Source organism: Salmo trutta, chromosome 9, assembly GCF_901001165.1.
Source record: "Salmo trutta chromosome 9, fSalTru1.1, whole genome shotgun sequence".
Lineage (NCBI taxonomy): Eukaryota > Metazoa > Chordata > Actinopteri > Salmoniformes > Salmonidae > Salmo > Salmo trutta.
In genome coordinates, this window is record NC_042965.1 from 8,010,744 (window position 1) to 8,037,271 (window position 26,528).

General features: G+C 41.0%; 1 protein-coding gene across 2 annotated transcripts in view; it reads left to right on the forward strand.

Moving 5' to 3' along the window:
* The window catches only part of LOC115199784 (mediator of RNA polymerase II transcription subunit 27), a 107,649-nt gene that overhangs the window by 11,570 nt on the left and 69,551 nt on the right, over positions 1-26,528 (forward strand). For both annotated transcript variants that reach the window (XM_029762211.1, XM_029762212.1), the window contains exon 2: positions 957-1,101. In XM_029762211.1, coding sequence (XP_029618071.1) covers positions 957-1,101 — 145 coding nt within the window. The remainder of the gene's footprint in view (positions 1-956; positions 1,102-26,528) is intronic.

A 26,528-nucleotide genomic window follows, 5' to 3' on the forward strand; every position in this document is an offset into this window, starting at 1 on the left:
AAAGGTTTTATTTCAAGCTAGAAAAGACAATGTTGCAGCCTTTGCTGGACTATGATGATATTCTTTACATGAATGCCCCATGGTTTTACCTGCACACACTAGAAACACCTACCATGCTGTAGTTAGATTTGTAACAAACACAAGACCTCTTAAACATCACTGTACCTTATATCAGTTAGCAGGATGGCCATCCTTATAGTACGTTTGTCTATAAGGCCATTTTAGGGCAGCTGCCCCATCGTCTTGGAATACATCTTGGAAACTAGATTAATTGAATCCGATTTGATAATGTTAAATGACAGATTATAGGCCTGCTGACCACAAATTGCATGTGTTTTAAACCTGCTCTTTTAAGCTCTCTTATGGGCTTTCCTCTGTTAACTTCCATTCATTGTTATGTTTAATATGTTGTGTTTTATGTTGTGTTTACTATATGCTGCTTTCTTGGCCAGGGCTCACTTGTAAAAGAGAGAAATCTGCAATGTGACCTTTCTGGTTCAAGGATAAATACAAAATAAGAAACAAATCGTATGTTTTGAAGCAGGGATGGCAGCCTCACCCCACACACACACTCAATTAGCCCACATTTCTGAGATTGGTTAGTAAGTCTAACGGCCGGATATCTAAATTTGTAGTGATCATGGTCGAAATACCGAACGGGGTAGTCACTCTCAATCACATATATTATAAACTACAAACACTTCTCTCCACCTAATGGCAAAATGTGTAGAATAGCAGGAAATTAGCTGTAAAAATAAAAATGGGGGGTAGCTAAATGCTAGGCTCTGACTGCATGTGTGGGTATGGATGTGGGTACCCAGACCTGCGATCCACTGCGGCCCCCATAATGAGTTCAGATTTTTTTGTGGCCCCCAGCCCAATCAAAATTGCCCATCCTTGTGTTGAAGTGAAATACAAGCCTATTCTAACAGCTGCTATTCTATGTACTTATGTAGTGAATTGGAACGCCTCAGTACCCTGGTTGGCAGACCTTCAGAGAGTCATCCCCTTCACAACAGTGGCCTGTTGAGTCTGGACCCAGTTCAGGACAAGACCCCGCTGTACAGTCAGCTCCTTCAGGCATACAAGTGGTCTAACAAGGTAGGCCAAGCTTTTCTACTGGGCTACAAGGGAAAAAATACTATAAGGCCAGAATTCAATTCTAGGGCATAGTGGATTTTCTGCAATGCAGTTTCATGTGTCAAAGATTGGAATCTTGTGGACAATTTCCTTGGATTTCAATGTGAAGCCACTCCCATCGTTAACATTATCTGTTTGATCCAAATTGACTCATGGTAAACACATGATAAAGTTTAGCTTCTGTTTCTTCCGGGATACGCTTCCAGTGTATCAGCTAAAAACCTACAATGACAGGCTGCATTAGTTACGTGAACAATATGCCCCCAGTGCAGCATCTCTGACTACCCCATTGTCGCAACTCTCTAAATACAATGCGCTGATGGAAATGATTCACTTTCTAAAAGCATATGCTGGAAGTCTTAAATAACAGGTAAGGTAAAGATTGATTTGAAATAAGATGCAGATGCACGGTATATGGTAACATACTTTAGCCTATACTGTATGTATCAAGCTATGATGCCACGCCTCCCATTGTTTGTAAGGTCGTCATATAGGATATTGGAAATTCCATGATAACAGAGTGATGCGGAGACTCAGATTTGTTACTTTAAAAAATGTATGTCAAACAAAAAAACAATGTTTTAAGTTAAACAAACCATACCACTATACTCAACGACTACTTTTAACAATTTCCACAGAAATTTTTACAAAAACACATTTACTTGAAGAACAGTGCAGATTCAAAGTTTGGTAACAGAATGACGGTTTGTGCTGTTGTTACACAGATGGCACCCACTCCTGTAGCTGACACGCTTGTGCCTACACTTTTACAGACTTGCCAACCTGTACAAATTTAGCGTACCATGCACGCAATTTGAGGTCAAAGTATTCTAGTATGAAAAAGTACCCTAAAATACACAAAAATAGGCTTCTAATTGGCATATTGTGTTTTCTGACTGAACTGTCTGAAATAATTCAAGCTCTCCACTCCGGTTCACCCGCCCGTAGTCATAGTACTATTTTCTTAGAGGGCCCTCACGGTGTTCTACAGGAGCACCATTGAGCGCAGCCTGGTACGGCAACTCTGCCGCCGCTGACCGCAAGGCACTACAGAGGGTGGTACGCTCAGCCGAACGCACCATTAGGTACACACGGACTGCTGTCCAGGACACCTACAACACCAGGTGTCGCAAGAAGGCCAAGAAGATAATCAGGGATCCAAGCCACCCGAGCCATGGCCTGTTCTCCCTGCTTCCATCACTAAGACGCGGTACAGGAGCACCATGTGTAAAACGTGTTAGTGTGTTTATGTTTTATTTATATTCTTTATTACATTTATTGTTTTTATTTCACTTTGATCTGCATTGTTGGAGCTCAGAGCTTAAGATTTTTACTGGACCCTGTATTTATACCTGTAACCCTGTACATTTGACTATTATACTTTTAACCAAAGCAGCACTACTGTCAGAGGCTCCATGTGTAGCAAGTGAAGTGGGAGATTTCTAATGAAATTACAGTTACGGAATTAAGTTGGCTAAATGAGAAGGCCGTTTCATATGACTGGAGTTGTTGAGACAAGGAGCAAGCAGAGCGCAGCAAAATAGCCTCAATTAGCCTAAGAAGAGACCTCTGGTGGCATGTCTTGTGGGGTATGCACGGGTATCCGAGCTGTGTGTTAGTAGTTCAAACAGAGAGCTCGGTACATTCAACATGTCAATACCTCTCACAAATACAAGTAGTGATGAAGTCAGTCTCTCCTCCACTTTGAGCCAGGAGAGACTGACATGCATATTATTAATGTTAGCTCTCTGTGTACATCCAAGGGCCAGCCGTGCTGCCCTGTTCTGAGCCAATTGCAATTTTCCTAAGTCCCTCTTTGTGGCACCTGACCACACGGCTGAACGGTAGTCCAGGTGCGACAAAACTAGGGCCTGTAGGACCTGCCTTGTTGATAGTGCTGTTAAGAATGCAGAGCAGCGCTTTATTATGGACAGACTTCTCCGCATCCTAGCTACTGTTGTATCAATATGTTTTGACCATGACAGTTTACAATCCAGGGTTACTCCAAGCAGTTTAGTCTCCTCAACGTTCTCAATTTCCACAGATTTTGTTGAGGTATAAGGTTTAGTGAATTATTTTTCTCAAATGCAATGCTTTTAGTTTTTGAAATATTGAGGACTAACTTATTCCTTGCCACCCATCCTGAAACTAACTGCAGCTCTTTGTTAAGTGTTGCAGTCATTTCAGTTGCTGTGGTAGCTGACATGTAAAGTGTTGAGTCATCCACATACATAGACACACTGGCTTTACTCAAAGCCAGTGGCATGTCGTCAGTAAAGATTGAAAAAAAGTAAGGGGCCTAGACAGCTGCTCTTGGGAATTCCTGATTCTACCTGGATTTTTTTGGAGAGACTTCCATTAAAGAACACTCCATGTGTTAGACAGGTAACTCTTTATCCACATTATTTTTCATCAATTTCTCTCAGCCAATCATCAGTCATTTGTGTAAGTGCTGTACTTGTTGAATGTCCTTCCCTATAAGCTTACTGAAATTCTGTTGTCAATTTTTTTTTTTTACTATAAAATAGCATTGTATCTGGTCAAACACCATTTTTTCCAAAAGTTTACTAAGGGTTGGCAACAGTAGGCTGGGAATTGCCAGGGACCTTAAGATACGATCTTGTCACGATACTTAGGTGCCGATACGATATGTATTGCGATTCGATACTGTGATTTTTATTGTGATTCGATGTTCCAAAAATATTGCTTACTTATGTCTGCTGCAGAGGTACGAGAGAGCCATGAGAAAACGAGTTTTGATCAGTCAAGGAAATAAAATTGCTGAAAATAAATTGACTCCCTATTTAAAAAGAAGAGAGAACAAGCTATGAAGGAAAAATAAAAGTTTTGGTACAGATACAGCCAACTAGTGCAAAAATTATATTGTGATAATCTCAAAACGATACGATATATCATCAAAAATAATGTCCCGATATGTAACTATTAATTCCATGTGGTTACAGGGTTAAAACAGAAAAAACCTCAAAGTTTAGGAATTAATTCTGAATTCATAAGGGCTATGGTTTGGGGAAGGCTTAAAACAAAGTCATTAAAAACGGCACACCTATGAATCATCATTATTCTTAGTGCTTGCCAGAGCATTGTGAACTGCCGGAGCGCAGTGGTCTAAGCAGCGCGCTCCAGCACTGAGCATCATGACTGCTGGGCGATCTAGTGACCAGCCTGAGTCTACATTAGGCCCACAGGTTAATTGCATTTATTAAAATTTTTCCAAGAAGTAAAAAGAGTAATCGGATAATTTACACATCAAAGAAAAGTGTCTCAGCTCAACAAAATCATCTTAGGCTCAAATGCATAAACATCTTGACAGCTTTATGAGCTTAAATAATAAAGTGACACAATACAGGCTTTCAATCCACCAAAAAACATAATTACAGTGTCTTCAAAGTATTCACACCCCATGACTTTTTACATATTTTGTTACAAAGTGGGTTTAATTTTTTCTATCAACGATCTACACACATTTTTTTTATTATAAAAATTATTTGTAAAAAAAATCTAAAAATAAAACTATCTTGATAAGTATTCAACCCCCGGAGTCAATACATGTTAGAATCACCTTTTGGCAGCGATTACAGCTGTAGGTATTTTCTGGTTAAGTCTCAGAGCTTTCCACACCTGGATTGTGCAACATTTGCCCATTGTTCTTAAAAAAAATATTCAGGCTCTGTCAAATTGGTTGTTGATCATTGCTAGACAACCATTTTCAGGTCTTACCATATATTTTCAAGCATATTTGAGTCAAAACTGTAACTCGGCCTCTCAGGAACATTCACAGTCTTCTTGGTGAGCAACTCCAGTGTATATTTGGCCTTGTGTTTTAGGTTAATTCACCTTTCAGCAGGACAATAATCTCCCAGTGTCTGGTGGAAAGCATACTGAACCAGGTTTTCCTCTAGGATTTTACCTGTGCTTAGCTCAATTCTGTAATTTTTTTTATCCTGAAACTCCCCAGTCCTTAACAATCACATCCATACCCATAACATGATGCAGCCACCTCTATGCTTGAAAATATAGAGAGTGGTACTCAGTAATGTGTTATGCTTGGGGCAAATCCAATACTTTGTATTCAGGACAAAACATGTATTGCTTTGCCAAATTTTTTGCAGTATTACTTTAGTGCCTTGTTGCAAACAGGATGTATGTTTTGGAATATTTTTGTTCTGTACAGGCTTTTTTATTTTCACTCTGTCAATTAAGTTAGTATTGCGGTGTAACTATGATGTTGTTGATCCATCCTCAGTTTTCTCCTATCGCAGCCATTAAACTCAAACTTTTTTAAAGTCACTATTGGCCTCATAGTGAAATCTCTGAGCAGTTTCCTTTTCCGGCAACTGAGTTAGGAAAGACGGCTGTATCTTTGTACTGACTAGGTGTATTGATACACCACCCAAAGCATAAATAATAACTTCACCATGCTCAAAGTGATATTCAATGTCTGCTTTTTTTTTTTTTTTTACCCAGCTACCACATTGGAAAATCCTCCCTTGTCTTTGTGGTTGAATCTGTGTTTGAAATTCACTGCTCAACTGTGGACCTTACAATTATCTGTATGTGTAGGGTACAGAGATGAAGTAGTCATTCAAAAATCATGTTAAACACTATTATAGCACACAGAGTGAGTCCATGCAATTTATTATGTGACTTGTTAAGCACATTTTTTACTCCTGAACTTATTTAGGCTTGCTATAACAAAGGAGTTGAAAGGGGGAGACATTTCAGCTTTTCTTTTTAATTAATTTGTAAAAATGCCTAAACATATTTACACTTTGACATTATGGAGTATTGTGTGTAGGCCAGTGACAGAACAATCCACATTTTATCAATTTTAAATTCAGGCTGCAACACAACAAAATGTGTAAAAAGTAAAGGGGTGTGAATACTTTATGAAGGCATTGTACATTTGTGTACAGTTGAAAATTGCAGTAATAGGACCTAGACCTAGCGTTTTGAGTGAGCGAGATCGAAAATGATTTTGATAGGAACCCCTTGTCCTAATGACTCGACTGCCCCCGCATGGAGGCTCATTTGAATTTCGTGATGTAGCAGCAAAATTCTCTGCGACAAAAGAGTGACGAAGTCAGTTGTGGGCCAACCCCCCTCGAATATCACATTATACAACAAGTGGGTCTAATCCTGAATGTTGATTTGGTTAAAACCATATTCCAGACTGTATATTCCACAAGTTACCTCCGGCTAAAATGCCTATTTACTCTGTTCCATCTGACTGAGAAATCCACTGTCTCATCAGCCCAGCCAAGCAATTTATAAACTTGATCTCCACTAAAAAGTAACTAGACATTATCTCAGATTTCTTTTAGACTAATGTTTAGTTTTCAACAACAGAGATTTGTATAAACATTGCTGTCTGTCTCTCAGAGATTTGCAACATTGTTTTAATATTCGATCTCCAGCTGTCTCATACTAAGGAATGTGTCTGGACGAGACAGACAGGCAGGCAGCGTTTCTCGAAATCTTGAATCAGCTGGCATTTTTATAGATTTATACAAAGAAATGTCAATTGAAAAAAGGTAAAACTAAACAAAGTGCAGCTAGTTTGCAGTCTTTCCAGCTTCAGGTTGAAATGATTGTGTTAGCTGTGTTGTTGACTAGTTCCTCTGAATAACAGTGTCCTGACGAGTGAGCCCATTTTCTATGCCAGGCGAAATCACGCCTCATTAGCTCTGTTATGGATGTATCCAAATAAATGTTACTAGAAAACAGCTTAAACAAATGCAAATGCGGCTACTTTGCTGTTATTCTGGCTGCACTTTTTGACGTGACTATAAGTTAGCCGTAGTTGGCTAGCTAGCAAATAAGGGATAAGAAATATGCTAGCCAGTATGGCAATGGAACATTTAGAACGAACAACTGGGTCGCATCCATAGATACAGAACAAAAAGACTTAACAACTGTGTCGTGTCTCTAGCAACCGAACCGATAGAATGAACAACCAGCCGGCTTGGGTAGCAACCCTAGATTTTTGTCGGGACTATATCTTGTGGAAGGATGAAATAGTATGAATAAATTAATCAAAATAACGTGTTTTAATGAAAATATATCATTCATTTTCAATATGTTGGTAACCCATCGTATAAAAGTGATAATGCCCTCAAAGCTGGTGTTTGGAGGATATATTGGTACGGTTTGCCGGCACTCGACTTCGTCTCAAGCCTAACAACACCAGTGCCAATATATCCTCCAAACACAGGCTTCTCGGGCATTATCACGTAAATGTTTTATGGGTACATAATCACGATAGCACGAAGGTTGACATCGCCCAACCCTAGAAGTGGTTCTCATAAAAATTATTCAAGGTTCACAGGTATGCTTTTACTATCTTGTCCTCATTTTCAATGTCTTCATGGGGTACCTTGTCTTCCTTTGATCACTTAGGTTTCAGAAGGGGTCTTTCAAAGGACTCAGTGAACATTATTGCCCTTGCACACAAGACATTCTCCTACTGCTTTTATAGAGATTGCTCTTATATAGATAGGCTACTGTGATTCCTTTTGTTTTCATTGAGGAAGATGAGTAATAAATACAAAAGTAATATTGATTTAATCACATACAGTGCATTCGGAAAGTATTCAGACCCCTTCACTTTTTCCACATTTTGTTACGTTACAGCCTTAATCAAAAATGGATAGATTTTTTATTTGTTTAATCTGCACACAATACTTATTTATATAAAAATACAAACTGAAATACCTACATAAGTATTCAGACCCAGCGATGAGACTCGAAATGTTGTTTCTACAACTTGATTTGAGTCCTCCTGTTGTAAATTCAATTGATTGGACATGATTTAGAAATGCACACACTTGTCTATATAAGGTCCCACAGTTGACAGTTCATGTCAGAGAACAAACCAAGCCCTGAGGTTGAAGGAATTGTCCGTAGAGCACTGAGACAGGATTGTGTCGAGGAACAGATCTGGGGAAGGGTACCAAAACATTTCTGCAGCATTGATGGTCACCAAGAACACAGTGACCTCCATCTTTCTTAAATGGAAGACGTTTAGAACCACCAAGACTTCTTAGACCGGGCCGCCCTGCCAAACTGTGCAATCTGGGTAGAAGGGCCTTGGTCAGGGAGGTGACCAAGAACCCGATGGTCACTCTGACAGAGCTCCAGAGTTATTCTGTGGAGATGGGAGAACCTTCCAGAAGGACAACCAACTCTGCAGCACTCCACCAATCAGGCCTTTATGGTAGAGTGGCCAGACGGAAGCCACTTCTCAGTAAAAGGCACATGACAGCTCGCTTGGAGTTTGCCAAAAGGCACCTAAAGGACTCTCATATCATGAGAAACAGGATTCTCTGGTCTGATAAAACCAAGATTGAACTTTGGCCTGAATGTCAAGCGTCACTTCTGGAGGAAACCTGGCACCATCCAACGGTGAAGCGTGGTTGCAGCATCATGCTGTGGGGATGTTTTTCAGCGGCAGGGACTGGGAGATTAGTCAGGATAAAGGGAAAGATGAACAGAGCAAAGTAGAGAGCAATGCTCCAGAGCACTCAGGACCTCAGAGTGGGGTGAAGGTTCACCTTCCAACAGGACAACGACCCTAAGCACACAGCCAAGACAACACAGGAGTGGCTTCGGGACAAGTCTCTGAATGTCCTTGAGTGGCCCAGCCACAACCCGGACTTGAACCGATCGAACATCTCTAGAGAGACCTGAATATAGCTGTGCAGGAACGCTCCCCATCCAACCTTACAGTGCTTGAGATGATTTCAAGAATGGGAGAAACTCCCCAAATACAGGTGTGCCAAGCTTGTAGCGTCATACCGAAGAAGACTCAAGGCTGTAATCACTGCCAAAGGTGCTTCAACAAAGTACTGAGTAAAGGGTCTGAATACTTATGTAAATGTTATTATATATATTTTTTTACCAAAAAATTATAAATATTTGTAATTTTTTTTACATTTCAGATTTTTTTTAATTTCACCTTTATCTAACCAGGTAGGCTAGTTGAGAAGAAGTTCTCATTTAGAATTGCGACCTGGGCAAGATAAAGCAAAGCAGTTCGACACATATAACAACACAGAGTTACACATGGAATAAAGAAACATACAGTCAATAATACAGTAGAAGAAGTCTATATACAGTGTGTGCAAATGAGGTAAGATAAGGGAGGTAAGGCAATAAATAGGCCATAGTGGTGAGGTAATTACGATATAGCAATTAAACACTGGAGTGATAGATGTGCAGAAGATGAATGTGCAAGTTGAGATACTGGGGTGCCAAGGAGCAAAATAAATAAATACAGTATGGGGATGAGGTAGTTGGATGGGCTATTTACAGATGGGCTATGTACAGCTGCTCTGACAGCTGGTGCTTGAAGTTAGTGAGGGAGAAATGAGTATTCAGCTTCAGTGATTTTTGCAGTTCGTTCCAGTCATTGGCAGCAGAGAACTGGAAGGAAAGGCGGCCAAAGGAGGAATTGGCTTTGGGGTTGACCAGTGAAATATACCTGCTGGAGCTCGTGCTGTGGGTGGGTGCTGCTATGGTGACCAGTGAACTGAGATAAGGCGGGGCTTTAACTAGCAGAGACTTGTAGATGACCTGGAGCTAGTGGGTTTGGTGACGAGTATGAAGCGAGGGCCAGCCAACGAGAGCGTACAGGTCACAGTGGTGGGTAGTATATGGGGCTTTGGTGACAAAACGGATGGCACTGTGATAGATTTCATCCAATTTGTTAAGTAAAGTGTTGGAGGCTGTTTTGTAAATGACATCGCCGAAGTCGAGTATCGGTAGGATAGTCAGTTTTACGAGAGTATGTTTGGCAGCATGCGTGAAAGGTGCTTTGTTGCGAAATAGAAAGCCGATTCTAGATTTTGTTTTGGATTGGAGATGCTTAATGTGGGTCTGGAAGGGGAGTTTACAGTCTAACCAGACACCTAGGTAGTTGTCCACATATTCTAAGTCAGAACCGTCCAGAGTAGTGATGCTGGATGGGCGGGCAGCTTTGTGCAGCGATCGGTTGAAGAGCATGCATTTAGTTTTACTTGCATTTAAGAGCAGTTGGAGGCCACGGAAGGAGAGTTGTATGGCATTGAAGCTTGTCAGGAGGTTAGTTAGCACAGTGTCCAAAGAAGGGCCAGAAGTATACAGATTGGTGTCGTCTGCTAAGAGGTGGATCGGAAAATCACAAGCGGCAAGAGGGACATCCATTGATGTATACAGAGAAGAGAGTCGGCCTGAGAATTGAACCCTGTGGCACCCCCATCGAGACTGCCAGAGGTCCGGACAACAAGCGCTCCGATTTGATACACTGAACTCTATCAGAGAAGTAGTTGGTGAACCAGGCAAAGCAGTTATTTGAGAAACCAAGGCTGTTGAGTCTGCCGATTTAGAATGTAGTGATTGACAGAGTCGAAAGCCTTGGCTAGGTCGATGAATACGGCTGCACAGTATTGTCTCTAATTGATGGCAGTTATGATATCGTTTAGGACCTTGAGCGTGGCTGAGGTGCACCTATGACCAGCTCTGAAACCAGATTGCATAGGGGAGATGGTACGGTGGGATTCGAAATGGTCAGTGATCTGTTTGTTTACTTGGATTTGAAGACCTTAGAAAGGCAGGGTAGGATAGATTTAGGTCTGTAGCAGTTTCGGTCTAGAGTGTCTCCACCTTTGAAGAGGGGGATGACCGCGGAAGCTGTCCAATCTTTGGGGATCTCAGACGATACGAAAGAGGTTGAACAGGCTAGTAATAGGGGTTGCCACAATTTCGGCAGATAATTTTAGAAAGAGAGGGTCCAGATTGTCTAGCCCGGCTGATTTGTAGGGGTCCAGATTTTGCAGCTCTTTCAGAATATCAGCTATCTGGATTTGCGTGAAGGTGAAATGGGGAGGCTTTGGCGAGTTGCTGTGGGGATGCAGGGCAGTTGACCGGGGTAGGGGTCAACAAATTTACTTTTTCATTATGGGGTATTGAGGGGATTTGTATTTTTTTTTAATCAATTTTAGAATTTTCTAATGCAGTGTCTATGAAGATTTTTTTTCATTTGAGACATTTTAGTGCATATGGCTATGAGTGCAATTACAGTGCTGCAGTGAGCGATCACTAATATGAAGTTTTGCTTAAAGGCCAACTATGCCATTCCAGAAAGTCTCATTGTTAATATTATCAAGAAATGTTGTGTTCATCTGTGAAAATACTGAAGAATTGTTGCTAGCTGGTCCTATTGGTTGTTAAACAGCCTTTGAACTCACATTCAATGAACTGCTGCCTCTTTAGTTCCGTGACAACCCGATCTTGATTAACAGTTAATGTCTGCTAAATGAATCAAAAAGGCACAATACTGTCTCCCTCACAGTGTGTTGCTTTCTTTGCCAAAGGGAGGATAAAAGCAGTGGATCAATACCAGTTTTCCGGCTATTGATCAGTCGGCTAAGGCTGTATACCTCTGCTGTCTTTCACCCTGTCTACATCCGACTTGCTCGCCAAATTGATCCCTCACAGTCATGGGAAGAGGGCAGGGCACCCACCCAAATCCACTCTGAAGTTTCACTTCTTATGGGAGTTTGTCTCATTTCACCAGTACTTTCCCGTCGTTACCAGTGCATGTGGAACTCCGAATGTGGTTGAACTTCTTTTTGGATGTAGATGCAGTCAGTTATTAGTGTTTTCCTTTGGATTTGACTTTCTGTGTAGTACTTCAGTGCTTTCTGAATACTCCTTCTAGATTGTGTCATGCCACTGGGTCTGCGTTTAGGTTACAGAAATGTTTTGTTTTTTGCTTTGTTAAAGGTGCAATATGCAGAAATGGCTCTGCCATTTCCTGTGTGGTAAAATTCTAATAATAGGCCTAATTTCAGTTTGTGACAAAACAAAACAAAATATTCATTGTACTATCTAAACCACTGTAAAATATATTTTCAATAACCCAAAATATTGTATGTTCAGCTCTCTGAAGCAAAAACTAAACTTAAGAACAGGAAGCATAGAAATGGCACACATGGAACAGATCTACCGCTTCTTAGACTTGTTTTCACAGTGACATTCTATATGAATTTGGCCAGATCGCCCAAAATGTTACATATAGCAGCTTTAAAGGGGCAATCAGCATTTGCTGTGTACATTTTTTTACTTATAAACTCAGCAAAAAAAGAAACGACCCTGTCTTTCAAAGATAATTAGTAAAAATCTAAATAACTTCACAGATCTTAATTGTAAAGGGTTTAAACACTGTTTCCCTTGCTTGTTCAATGAACCATAATTAACCACCATTCCACAGGTGCATGTTCATTAAGACACTAACAGCTTACAGACGGTAGGCAATTAAGGTCACAGTTCTGAAAACTTTGGACACTAAAGAGGCCTTTCTACTGACTGCTGGAAGGAGGCATAAGGACTGCAGATGTGGCCAGGGCAATAAATTGCAATGTCCGTACTGTGAGACGCCTAAGACAACGCTACAGGGAGACAGGACGGACAGCTGATCGTCCTCGCAGTGGCAGACCATGTGTAACAACACCTGCACAGGATCGGTACATCCGAACATCACACCTGTGGGACAGGTACAGGATGGCAACAACAACTGCCCGAGTTACACCAGGAACGCACAATCCCTCCAGCAGTGCTCAGACTGTCCGCAATAGGCTGAGAGAGGCTGGACTGAGGTATTGTAGGCCTGTTGTAAGGCAGGTCCTCACCAGACATCACCAACAACAACGTTGCCTATTGGTACAAATCCACCGTTGCTGGACCAGACAGGACTGGCAAAAAGTGCTCTTCACTGACGAGTCACGGTTTTGTCTCACCACGGTTTATGGTCGGATTCATCTTCGAAGGAATGAGCATTACACCGAGGCCTGTACTCTGGAGCGGGGTTGATTTGGAGGTGGAGGGTCCGTCATAGTCTGGGGCGGTGTGTCACAGCATCATCGGACTGAGCTTGTTGTCATTGCAGGCAATCTCAACACTGCGTTACAGGGAAGACATCCTCCTCCCTCCTGTGGTACCCTTCCTGCAGGCTCATCCTGACATGACCCTCCAGCATGACAATGCCGCCAGCCATACTGCTCATTCTGTGCGTGATTTCCTGCAAGACAGGAATGTCAGTGTTCTGCCATGGCCAGCGAAGAGCACATCTGGCACCTGTTGGATTGGAGGGTGAGGGCTATATATATATATATACACACACACACAGTTGAAGTCGGAAGTTTACGTACACTTAGGCTGGAGTCATTAATAAAACTTGTTTTTCAGATTATTTCACTTACAATTAACTGTATCACAATTCCAGTGGGTCAAAAGTTTACATACACTAAGTTGACTGTGCCTTTTAAACAGCTTGGAAAATTCCAGAAAATGATGTCATGGCTTTAGAAGCTTCTGATAGGCTAATTGACATAATTTGAGTCAATTGGAGGTGTACCTGTGGATGTAACTCAGTGCCTCTTTGCATGGGAAAATCAAAAGAAATCAGCCAAGACCTCCACAAGTCTGGTTCATCCTTGGGAGCAATTTACGAACGCCTGAAGGTGCCACGTACATCTGTACAAATAATAGTACGCAAGTATAAACACCATGGGACCACACAGCCGTCATACCGCTCAGGAAGGAGACGCGTTCTGTCTCCTAGAGATGAACGTTCTTTGGTGTGAAAAGTGCAAATCAATCTCAGAACAACAGCAAAGGACCTTGTGAAGATGCTGGAGGAAACAGGTTCAAAAGTATCTATATCCACAGTAAAACGAGTCCTATATCGACATAACCTGAAAGACCACTCAGCAAGGAAGAAGCCACTGCTCCAAACTGCCATAAAAAAGCCAGACTATGGTTTGCAACTGCACATGGGGACAAAGATCGTACTTTTTTGAGAAATGTCCTCTGGTCTGATGAAACAAAAATAGAAATGTTTGGCCATAATGACCATCGTTATGTTTGGAGGAAAAAGGAAGTCGGAAGTTTACATACACCTTAGCCAAATACATTTAAACTCATTTAATCAGAGTAAAAATTCCCTGTCTTGGGTCAGTTAGGATCACCACTTTATTTTAAGAATGTGAAATGTCAGAATAATAGCAGAGAGAATGATTCATTTCAGCTTTTATTTCTTCCATCACATTCCCAGTGGGTCAGAAGTTTACATACACTCAATTTGGTAGCATTGCCTTTAAATTGTTTAACTTGGATCAAAGGTTTCGGGTAGCCTTCCACTAGCTTCCCACAATAAGTTGGTGAATTTTGGCCCATTCCTCCTGACAGAGCTGGTGTAACTGAGTCAGGTTTGTAGGCCTCCTTGCTCGCACACGCTTTATCAGTTCTGCCCACGAACTTTCGGGGACGTTTTCAAGCACTTAACTGTAATTTTTAAGGACCTCCAATGTTATATAATTGTACATTTAGGGCCTAATATAGACCCCCCCACCCACCCAATAAAAGCATGCAAAAAGTATGCCATTACCACTTCAAGAATAATACAAAAAAATTGACCTTGCCGATGCATTGATATTCAAATTGTTATTGCATTCTAAAATATGTGAGAATAATGTGGACTTTTCTGACTCAATAAATTGTATGCATGCATGGCGATTTTTCTGTTGCCTTTGTGGCTGACACAGACACGCATAATAAATCCATTAATTAATCTTAGCTGGCGTTAATATATGATTTATTTTTTTTCATGGCACATCTGATTTGCACCTATCTCGGTGGACTAATCCATTGAAGAGGCCATGGGGATGCCACGTTTCAAGAAGAAGGGGAGTGTGCCAAAGGTGCATAAGGTTCTCTCTCCAGAATGCGCTGTCTCCCACCATTTCATGCACATTTATTGTTTCATATCTTTATTGGGTGAATTGTTTGCCCTTTGACTCTTAGTGTCTATCAATTCCCTATTACATGTATCACCAGTAGTACATTTACCGTTAATTCCGTAATTTCTAATCTACAATGTTTGTTTGGTTACGGTAATTTCTGTTAATGCATTCAATATAGAAGTTGGCCTAGGCTACCTGGCCTGCTAGGCTACCTGGCCTGCTAGGCTACCTGGCCTGCTAGGCTACCTGGCCTGCTAGGCTACCTGGCCTGCTAGGCTACCTGGCCTGCTAGGCTACCTGGCCTGCTAGGCTACCTGGCCTGCTAGGCTACCTGGCCTGCTAGGCTACCTGGCCTGCGCGCGATTGTAGGCCTATAAATGTGCCCATTTGGGGATGTCCGATATAGTATTTCTGATTGTCTTAACTCACCACCACGAATGAGCTGTGGAGCTTTTCAAAGTAATGTTTTCTACATCTCAAACAAAAAGTAAACAGTCTGTTTTTAGAATCCATTGAGATTGGCAATAGTTGTAGTTGAAAATTATTTCCAGCCCTCTCCCTTTCGATAGCCACTCTGCATGAAAGGGAAAAATGTAATGCTCTGATCCAGTGGAAACGTCATAAATGACCTGATTACGTCTTATCCCTTCCTCAAACTCACTGGCGCAGGAAACTCTAAGGGCCCAGAATATTTTTTACAATGTTGCAAGTTTGCTAGCGCGAGCTTCGCGCTGACACAGTTGATAAAGGGCCTTGTTGAGGGAGTTGATCAAGAACCCGATGGTCACTCTGACAGAGCTTCAGTGTTCCTCTGTGAAGATGGGAGAAGCTTCCAGAAGGACAACCATCTCTGCAGCACTCCACCAATCAGGCCTTTATGGTAGATTGGTCAGACGGAAGCCACTCCTTAGTAAAAGGCGCATGACAGGCCACTTGGAGTTGACCAAAAGGCACCTACACCTTCAAGATTCTCTGGTCTAATGAAACCAAGATTGAACTCTTTGGCCTGAATGCCAAGCGTCACGTCAGGAGGAAATCTTTTGCTAGTGTGAGCTTCGAGCTGGCATAGTTGATACAATGTTTCAAGTTCGTTGCGGGCAAGCCATGCGTAGCCAATGAGATTCATAGGTTATTTATTTTTATCAGGATATTTTCTACCTGCAGGCTGTAATGTTTTTATGTGTTGGCTTTATGTAGAATAATTTTTACATAGTTGGCAATATAAATTACTTTTCGATTTGTATCATTTAGAATTTAGAACCACATGACAATGATTTTGAGATACAAAGATTATTATACATTTAAATGAAACTGTTCCACAAAAATGCGCATATGAAAATCATAACTGGCACGCAGATCAGTAGAAATGGTAAGATAAATTAGCACTCCAAATGGAAAAGGTTGCCGACTCTTGGTGTAGCCTATTACCAGCAACTTCGGTAGCGTAACCACAGAATCTGCTAAGGCCAGTAGCAGCGGACAGAGGAGGGTCAGAAACATTTTTTAAAATTTTTTATTCTTCATGATCTCTGGCTCCAACTTGAGTCATTTGTGTGGTTTAATTATTTAATCAAAGAGCGTGCACAAAACATCAGACAAGTTCAGTGTGTATGGGTGCATCTATATAGGGAAAAATGCGCATTTAAACATTTCGACCAATGGATTAGTCAAAGGAAAAGCTTACTTTCGGTTGACAAAGATTTCTTTAGTCGGGGACAGCCCTAATCTCTATCCAAAACACTGTCCGACAGCTAGGGACAGGATTCTTACAGGATTCAAGGTCAATGTCTTATTTAACTGATTAATTCTTAATATATGATATAATGACAACTTACACTGCCTTAAATGGAAAAAGTAATGTTTAATGTCACGATTTTGGACAAATCCATTAAGACCCCAACGAAGGGTTAAACAGGTTTTAAATCCATTTTTGAATTTTGTTGAATATAACTCTGTTCCCCCGTTATACCTTAATGCGATTACATGATACAAATTGACTGATTTATTATCAATGATTTATCAACAGATGTAGCAAGTTGTCCAGTGTAGGAAATCCTCACTGGTACCCTAGTTTATAGAAAGACCCATATCTAAAAATTACCATATACACTGATTGTTAAAAGCAAAACTACCAAAACTATTGCTGATGGTGAACCTGAACAATCAAAATCAAATCTAGGTATAAGCCAGATGAGAGTTGTCTCTCTCAACAGTGCATAGACAGCAAATGACATAGGTTGTCACTCAACTAATGAAGCCTAATATCACGCAAGCCATTTTAGTATTTGAATGCTGAAGGTGCCATGCAGATGTTCAAGATCGGGCCACCTACATCGTGTTAGTCAGCGCGCAAAGCTGGGCACAGCGTGCGGTTTGACTAGGCTACTAAGATTGCCTGGGGTTTTTCGGCACTTGAAGATCAATGACTGTCGACACCGTTACATGCAGATTGACGCTGAAGGAGAGGACTCATCAATTGTCACAAAAGATTATTGTATTTTCAAAGCTAGAAACAATGTAATATGTTGGTGCACTGTTGATTCGTAACATTTGAATCGATTTTCAGACCAATGCCTGCTACATTTGGATCGGTTTGGGGTCTGTGTACCGATCCACTTCTATCTTAGACGTCGGTCCCCGATTTAAAATAAAATAAAAAAATGTTTATCTGTGAATTATTACATCCCTAATGGTCAATCCTTGCATCCACCGTTTTGTCTATGAATTTGAGTGGTTACATTTCTCCAGCCCCATCCCTCAGCTTTTTAAAGAATCAATGGCAGGGAGAACGCTATGTTATTGTTTCATCTGCGGATTGCCACTTTAAAGCCACGAGTGAGTGCTCATGTTGCATTTTAATTCAGGACTGTATGTGTCTTTTGGTCCATAAAGTAAGATGTTGTGTGTAAAAGAGCGAGAGATGCACAGTGGTTGATGAAGGGAGGGAGGTGTCTTTCTCTCTCTCTTTTCCCCACCTCCCCCTCTCTCCAGTCTTGTTGTGTTTTCCCACACTCCCAGGCCACAGCCCTGGGGTGAAGCAGAGTTAGAGGGGGATTAGCTCTGTCTCCCCCACGCCTACAGAGGGTGCCCAGAGAAGGGCCGGGGCTCTGGTGCAGGAGTATCGACGCTCTCCGTGCACTTGGCCCAAGACTGCAGCGCTGACCCTTTCCTGCAGTCTCTATGTTAATGTAAACACAATCGATGAAAGTATTACCAGTTCCGCAAATAGAGGTTCTGGAAGCTCAGACCAAGTGCATGAGACAAATACAGATATTCAAGCCACTTTATTCTCAGTTTGCACCCTACACAGTACAAACGTTTGCACAGTTGCGATGTGTGCACAAATGGTAGGCTATACCCAAGCTAGTGGTAAAGCAAAGGCATAAACAAGGGTACATGATGCTTCTGAAATTGCCATTCTTCTCAGGTTCTTTTTCCTTTTTACATGAAGTGCTTTCCAGGATATTCAAAAACATGGATTGTAAGTCTCATAAAATGATACAGCTTGGTTTTGAAATACAACCATATTTCGAGACAGGATATATGCAAGAATGAGTAAAACATTTCATTTAAGGTAGCTCCCTGTAGCTCAGTTGGTAGAGCATGGTGTTTGCAACACTAGGGTTGTGGGTTCGATTCCCACGGGGGGCCAGCACAGAAAAATAATGTATGAAATGAAATGTATGCATTCACTACTGTAAGTCGCTCTGGATAAGGGCGTCTGCTAAATGACTAAAATGTAAAAATGTTCAGCCCACGGCTCCTACTTGTCACTCACCACCATAGCCCAACCTTAGATGTGTTCTGTTTGAGAAAGCTCAAGGTCCACTTCGTCCTGCGGCCTGTTTAGTTTAGCAGAAGTAAAAATATATATATATATTTTGAAATTGCTCTAATGAAAGGTGACCATGTAACTCACTTGGTAGCCTTTTTGCCTTGTCAAGTTATTTTTTGGCTTAAGCAAGGTGAATTGTATATTAGCCAACTTCTCTGACCTCAGTGTGTCTCTGTGTGAAAATGCTCACTTTCCTACACTGATGCATCATAAAAAAATATATACAAAAATTCAAAATGCTTGTGACTTAAGACTTTTTAGTGTCCAGGACCATAGGCTACATGCCAGGGGAAAAAATTATATTGGTTTGTTAACTACATCAGTATTGACTGCTAAAACATAATTGCCTGCTGAACTAGCGGAAACAGCAGATTCCCACTACAGAACCACTACAACATTCTGATTTAATATTCCCACCTCCCTCCACTTCAAGCACTACCTTGATTTGTCAGAAGAATCAGTAAAACATCATTTTTGGGGAAATTTGACATGCACCAGGGTAAATCAATCTTGTGTCAAAATAATCAGTGACCCTGTGCTCTTCTTCACCAGATACCTTTCCCCTATCAGATTCAGAAAGTGTTGCTGACTAATGTTAACATTTTTATGAAAAGTCTGTCACGAGAGATTATGGTTGTCCCTGTAAAGACCCTATATGGAAAACGATACACCATCAGCATTGCCAAAGTGGAAAATATACAGGAAAGTATCAACTACGAAAGATGATTAGGTCACAAATCTCATAGTTTGCATTCAAGTTGAGATTTAAGATACTGTAGCTAGAGAATATTGAGGAAAATGTAACTTTCGGGCAGAGGGGGAATTTCCTAATGGATAACTCTTAATTCACTTCATCAGAATCCAATGGGATAAAAATCTCACTGATAACATCTGTCCGCCCCCATGGTTATGCATACAGTATTAATCAGACAAAGACAGATGGCAAAACATTTGGTCTCCAGCTATCTGTTGTCCTTTTCAGATTTTCCTCAATAGATGCTTGTTTTTTCCCCATACTTCTTGATATGTTTGTTTGGTTTTGTTAACCAGCTGTGTCATCAGTGCCAACAATTAAATTCCCAGTGATTATGTACAACAGCTTTAGGAAGACTGATTATGTAGAGCTCAGATGGTTTGCAACGTTGTTATATACTTTTTTTATCTTGAGAGGATTTAGTCATTTTCATATTTTAATGAGCCAATTGCTTAGCCCAACTTACAGACAACATTTACAGAAAACAAACTTAAGACTAGGGTTGGGTCGACGTCAACCTTTTTCCTATTGTGATTATGTACACATAAAACATTGTGATATACGATGCTATTTCCCCTATAAGCCACCCCAAAAATAATTTTATATATATATATATATATATATACATACATACATACATACAATAAAAACTCGGCTAAAACGACAGTTTGGCGCAGAATCGAATGCAACTGGATGAATCATGATGAAAGACATGGTTGAAAGCCTGTGCAGGCAAAATCTTTTCTAATATTCCTTTCTGGTGGAAGGGCTGAACAGGTTTATGTGGTGTGTCTGTGTCTGCACATGATGGAGCAATGACTGTCTGATGAGGAACAGTTTTTTTTGCTTATATTCACTTCTCTCTCTCCATTCGTAAGCTATGAACTTGACTGAAGGCTACGCTTCATAATTTTATGCATGACCTTCTCCTATTCAAATAATATATTTTATTTGTATTTTTAATTGTTTAGGCATCCGACAGAGAGAAAGAGAAAAAAAAATCTGACTGGACATTTTGCTTTGGTGGAATTCTCCACTCTGTCTGGTCTTCCTCTGTTGCCTTCTGTAGGCTATGTAACTTATTAAATATGAATAGGCCAGGGGTCTCCAACCTTTTCTAGCATGAGAGCTACTTTAAAAAAATGAAACGTTGCAAGCTACTCATTTTTCTTCTAGCTTTCAATTAGGCATATTTTTCTCCTCACCCCTGCAACTCTTCCCCAGGTCCTTTGTGTACAAGAGATAGTAGTGCACTATGTTTTCTGTCAATATACCTGATAAAATAATGGTTAATAAACAACTCTAAGTGGGGCCCTATAAAATCTGTAATTTTCTTTCCCCCAAAATTTGTTTTTTATTTTCTCAAATTGTGTTTTGTCAGTTACATTTTTCCTGGTTTTAGATTGGTTTTGTTTTTCTCTCCCAAAATGACAATTGCTAATAGAGAAGTAACGCAATTGCGTGTTCTGAGTCCAGATCAATGCTTAAATCACATATTATTTTAGGTCTGGAAGAAAACAATCATTTTGATTTTGGGTGTAATTACCCTTTTAATTGCGCATCTGGGCCAATAATTGCGCTTCGGGTGAGGTGAGGAATGTGCCATCTAGTGCGCCGGTCTAGTGATGTTTTTTTAATATATATTTTTTTACCTTTATTTAACTAGGCAAGTCAGTTAAGAACAAATTCTTATTTTCAGTGACAGCCTAGGAACACTGCCTTGTTCTGGGGCAGAACAACAGATTTTTACCTTGTCAGCTCGGGGATTCGATCTTGCAACCTTTCGGTTACAAGTCCAACGCTCTAACCACTAGGCTTCCTGCCGCCCCTATGGGTCTGTACTGCTGCTGCTCATTTCATGGCAAAGTTTGCAAATAACAAATAATAGATTATATACTTACTGATGATATACAGTACGTTCAGAAAGTATTCAGACCCCTTAACTTTTTCCACATTTTGTTACATTACAGCTGTATTCTAAAATGGATTACATAGTTTTTTCCCCTCATCAATCTACACACAATACCCCATAATGATAAAGCAAAAACAGGTTTTTATCAACTTTTGCAAATGTATAAAAAATACAAAACTGAAATATCACATTTACATAAGTATTCAAACCCTTTACTCAGTACTTTGTTGAAGCACCTTTGGCAGTGATTACAGCCTTGAGTCTTCTTCGGTATGACGCTACAAGCTTGGCACACCTGTATTTGGGGAGTTTCTCCCATTCTTGAGATCATCTCAAGCACTGTAAGGTTGGATGGGGAGCGTTCCTGCACAGCTATATTCAGGTCTCTCTAGAGATGTTCGATCGGTTCAAGTCCGGGTTGTGGCTGGGCCACTCAAGGACATTCAGAGACTTGTCCCGAAGCCACTCCTGTGTTTTCTTGGCTGTGTGCTTAGGGTCGTTGTCCTGTTGGAAGGTGAACCTTCACCCCACTCTGAGGTCCTGAGTGCTCTGGACATTGCTCTCTACTTTGCTCTGTTCATCTTTCCCTTTATCCTGACTAATCTCCCAGTCCCTGCCGCTGAAAAACATCCCCACAGCATGGTGCTACAACCACGCTTCACCGTTGGATGGTGCCAGGTTTCCTCCAGAAGTGACGCTTGGCATTCAGGCCAAAGTTCAATCTTGGTTTTATCAGACCAGAGAATCCTGTTTCTCATGATATGAGAGTCCTTTAGGTGCCTTTTGGCAAACTCCAAGCGAGCTGTCATGTGCCTTTTACTGAGGAGTGGCTTCCGTCTGACCAATCTACCATAAAGGCCTGATTGGTGGAGTGCTGCAGAGATGGTTGTCCTTCTGGAAGGTTCTCCCATCTCCACAGAGGAATTCTGGAGCTCTGTCAGAGTCACCATCGGGTTCTTGGTCACCTCCCTGACCAAGGCCCTTCTACCCCGATTGCTCAGTTTGGCTGGGCGACCAGCTCTAGGAAGAGTCTTGGTGGTCCCAAACTTCTTCCATTTAAGAATGGAGGCGACTATGTTCTTGGGTACCTTCAATACTACGGAAATAGTTTGCTACCTTTCCTCAGGTCTCTGCCTCAAAACAATCCTTTCTTGGAGCTCTACAGACAATTCCTTTGACCTGATGGCTTGGTTTTTTCTCTGACATGCACTGTCAACTGTGGGACCTTATATAGATATGTTTGTGCTTTTCCAAATCATGTCCAATCAATTGAATTGGCCACTGGTGGATTCCAAGTTGTAGAAACATCAATGGAAACAGGATGCACCTGAGCTCAATTTAGAGTCTCATAGCAAAGGTTCTGAATACTTATGTAAATAAGGTATTTTATTTTTTATAAATTTGCAAACATTTCTAAAAACCTGTTTCTAGTTTGTCATTATGGGGGTATTGTGTGTAGATTGAGATTTAACTTTTTTTTTAATCCATGTTAGAATAATGCTGTAAAACGTAACAAAAAATTGAAAAAGTAAAGGGGTCTGAATACTTTCTGAATGCACTGTACTTACTGATGATAATACAGTATGATAATACAGTAAGTCTACTTTGCAGTTAACATTTAATTGATAAGGTTTTGGGGAAGGTGTTTCTGTCAACTCACAAGACGGTTATCACATCAGCTGACTACACACGGAGTGATAGGCAAACGCGCGCACCACACAGACAAACGGGCAATATTGCAGGAAATTAATTGGCAGATATTGTTTTAGGTGTGGCTTTTTAAGCCAATAGTGTCTAACCAGGGGTGGGATCATGTCAATATTGCATTGATTAGATAGTACCTGGGAGCTTGCGGTGTCTGATACTTGTGAGATTTGTTTATGACATTTTGCAGTGGAATACGTGAAAAATGCATGTACTTTCAGAGTTGTTTGGCGAGCTACTCATAGGTGGGCTGCGAGCTACTGGTAGCTCGTGATCGACGTGTTGGAGACACTTGGAATAGGCAAATTACTCAATGTCACTTCTGGCCTCTGTGCTTCCCTGCTGTACGCTGCGTGAATCCCATTTTTTACTGCACGGCCCCAGTCAAGTTCAAATAGGCAAAACCAGGGGTCTCCAACAGGTTGAGTACGAGCTACCAGTAGCCATCAGACCATTAGACAGATAAATAATAAAAACATTATCTGAAGATGGTAAATCCTCAGTGCAGGAACAATATAGTGAGGAGAGAGCCTCATTCTGGTCCACGCCCATTGTTTAGGCCGTCTAATATTTTGGTCATATTTGAACTCATATTTCACAATCTGACATATTGGTACAGAACTTTTTCGGGTTTAAAATATACATTTCATGGTTTTAAGGCAATTTCTTAAGCATTACTGAAAAAAGAGCCGTTTGGGAGCTAAATTAATGTCTCTTTAAGGTGAACGGGGCCAAATAATCCGGCTCTCAGAAAAGGCTCGGAATGCCCATCACAAGTAGCCAGTGATAACAGTCTTTTGGGTTGACAGAAATACTTTCCCTAAAACTTTCTCAAATAAATTTGAACTGCAAAGTAGTCTTAACTGGCAGAAGTATATCATTATTAAGTATATCATTTGTATCTATTATTTGTTATTTGAAAACTTTTTCATGAAATGAGCAGCAGCGAAATTAAACAGGAATTACAATCAACATTTGTTTTTCTTCCAGACAACCAAACTTTGGTTTAAGCATTTGACATCGACTCAGAACATCAAATTTCGTTGTTTCTCTATGAACAATTGTAATTTTGAGAGTGAAAAACCCCCAAAATCTAAAACCAGAAAAATAGAATTTGGGAGAATTTAGTGTTTTTTTTTATTAGCCATTATTTTACCAGGAATATATATATTTTTTTTTAATTCTCACTTTTATTTAACCAGGTAGGCCAGTTGAGAACAAGTTCTCATTTACCACTGCGACCTGGCCAAGATAAAGCAAAGCAGTGCAACACAAACAACAACACAGAGTTACACATGGAATAAACAAACGTAGTCAATAACACAATAGAAAAAAATCGGTATACAGTGTGTGCAAATGAGGTAAAATTAGGGAGGTAAGGCAATAAATAGGTTGTAGTGGCGAAGTAATTACAATTTAGCAATTAAACACTGGAGTGATAGACGTGCAGATAATGAATGTGCAAGTAGATATACTGGGGTGCAAAGGAGAATAAAAAAAAAAGAACAATATGGGAATGAGGTAGTTGGATGGGCTATTTACAGATGGGCTATGTACAGGTGCAGTGATCTGTGAGCTGCTCTGACAGCTGGTGCTTGAAGTTAGTGAGGGAGAAATGAGTATCCAGCTTCAGTGATTTTTGCAGTTCGTTCCAGTCATTGGCAGGAGAGACCTGGAAGGAAAGGCGGTCAAGAAGGAATAGGCTTTGGGGGTGACCAGTGAAATATACCTGCTGGAGCACGTGCTACGGGTGGGTGCTGCTATGGTGACCAGTTAACTGAGATAAGGCGGGGCTTTACCTAGCAAAGACTTATAGATGACCTGGAACCAGTGGGTTTGCCGACGAATATGAAGCGAGGGCCAGCCAACGAGAGCATACAGGTCGCAGTGGTGGGTAGTATATGGGGCTTTGGTGACAAAACGGATGGCACTGTGATAGACTGCATCCAATTTGCTGAGTAGAGTGTTGGAGGCTATTTTGTAAATGACATCGCCGAAGTCGGTAGGATAGTCAGTTTTACGAGGGTATGTTTGGCAGCATGAGTGAAGGATGCTTTGTTGCGAGATAAGAAGCCGATTCTAGATTTAATTTTGGATTGGAGATGCTTAATGTGAGTCTGGAAGGAGAGTTTACAGTCTAACCAGACACCTAGGTATTTGTAATTGTCCACATATTCTAAGTCAGAACCGTCCAGAGTAGTGATGCTGGATGGGCGGGCAGGTGCGGGCAGCGATCGGTTGAAGAACATGCATTTAGTTTTACTTGCATTTAAGAGCAGTTGGAGGCCACGGAAGGAGAGTTGTATGGCATTGAAGCTCGTCTGGGGGTTAGTTAACACAGTGTCCAAAGAAGGGCCAGAAGTATACAGAATGGTGGATCAGAGAATCACCAGCAGCAAGAGTGACATCATTTATGTATACAGAGAAAAGAGTCGGCCCAAGAATTGAACCCTGTGGCACCCCCATAGAGACAGACTGCCAGAGATCCGGACAACAGGCCCTCCGATTTGACACACTGAACTCTGTCTGGGAAGTAGTTGGTGAACCAGGCGAGGCAGTCATTTGAGAATCCAAGGCTGTTGAGTCTGCCGATAAGAATGTGATGATTGACAGAGTCAAAATATTGACATATTGCACTACTTTCTCTTGTACACTGAGGACATAGGGAAGTTTTGCAGCGGAAAAGAGAAAAATGTTCCTATTTGAAAGCTTGAAAAAAATGTGTAGCTCGCAATATGTTTAATACAACAAAAAAAAAAGCTCTCATGATAGAAAAGGTTGAAGCTCACTGGGCTAAACCATCGTCATTACCATCACATTACGATGTCGTCACCATCGATGATGTCACCGCCATTGGCGATGGCTGTCAATCATCGTCGATTGACAATGCTGTCGTAATATCGCCTAACTTTACTTAAGTCTAAATACCCCAATCACATTTCTTTACATTTTTAATATCTGTTGCGCTATTCGTACGTGTTCATTTGTGCACAAAAATGAACACCCTCAACCGGTTGCCGTTGAAGGAGTAAAATGACTATTATTGTTCATCGTGAGTTTGAAATAGCTGAAATCCTAAATGTGGCTAGGCTACTGATGTATAGTGCTAAGCTGTATCCTGCAGACTGCAGTGCTACAATTCCACTCAACCCTCCCAGCCCTGTTTGCCTCCACAAGGTCACATTGCCAGCGGCAGTCCTACGTTCCCCACTTAAAAAGCAAAAACCCATACAGCTAATGAGTTCACAGATTAAGGAGCCACAATTAGGGCTCAGACACACCAAGGATACTGACTGCTGAGAGGTACTTAGCACCTCTGCCCAGAGTGTCGGCAGTTAACCTTTTGTTGTTCACATAGCACATATCCACCACTGATCCAACAGT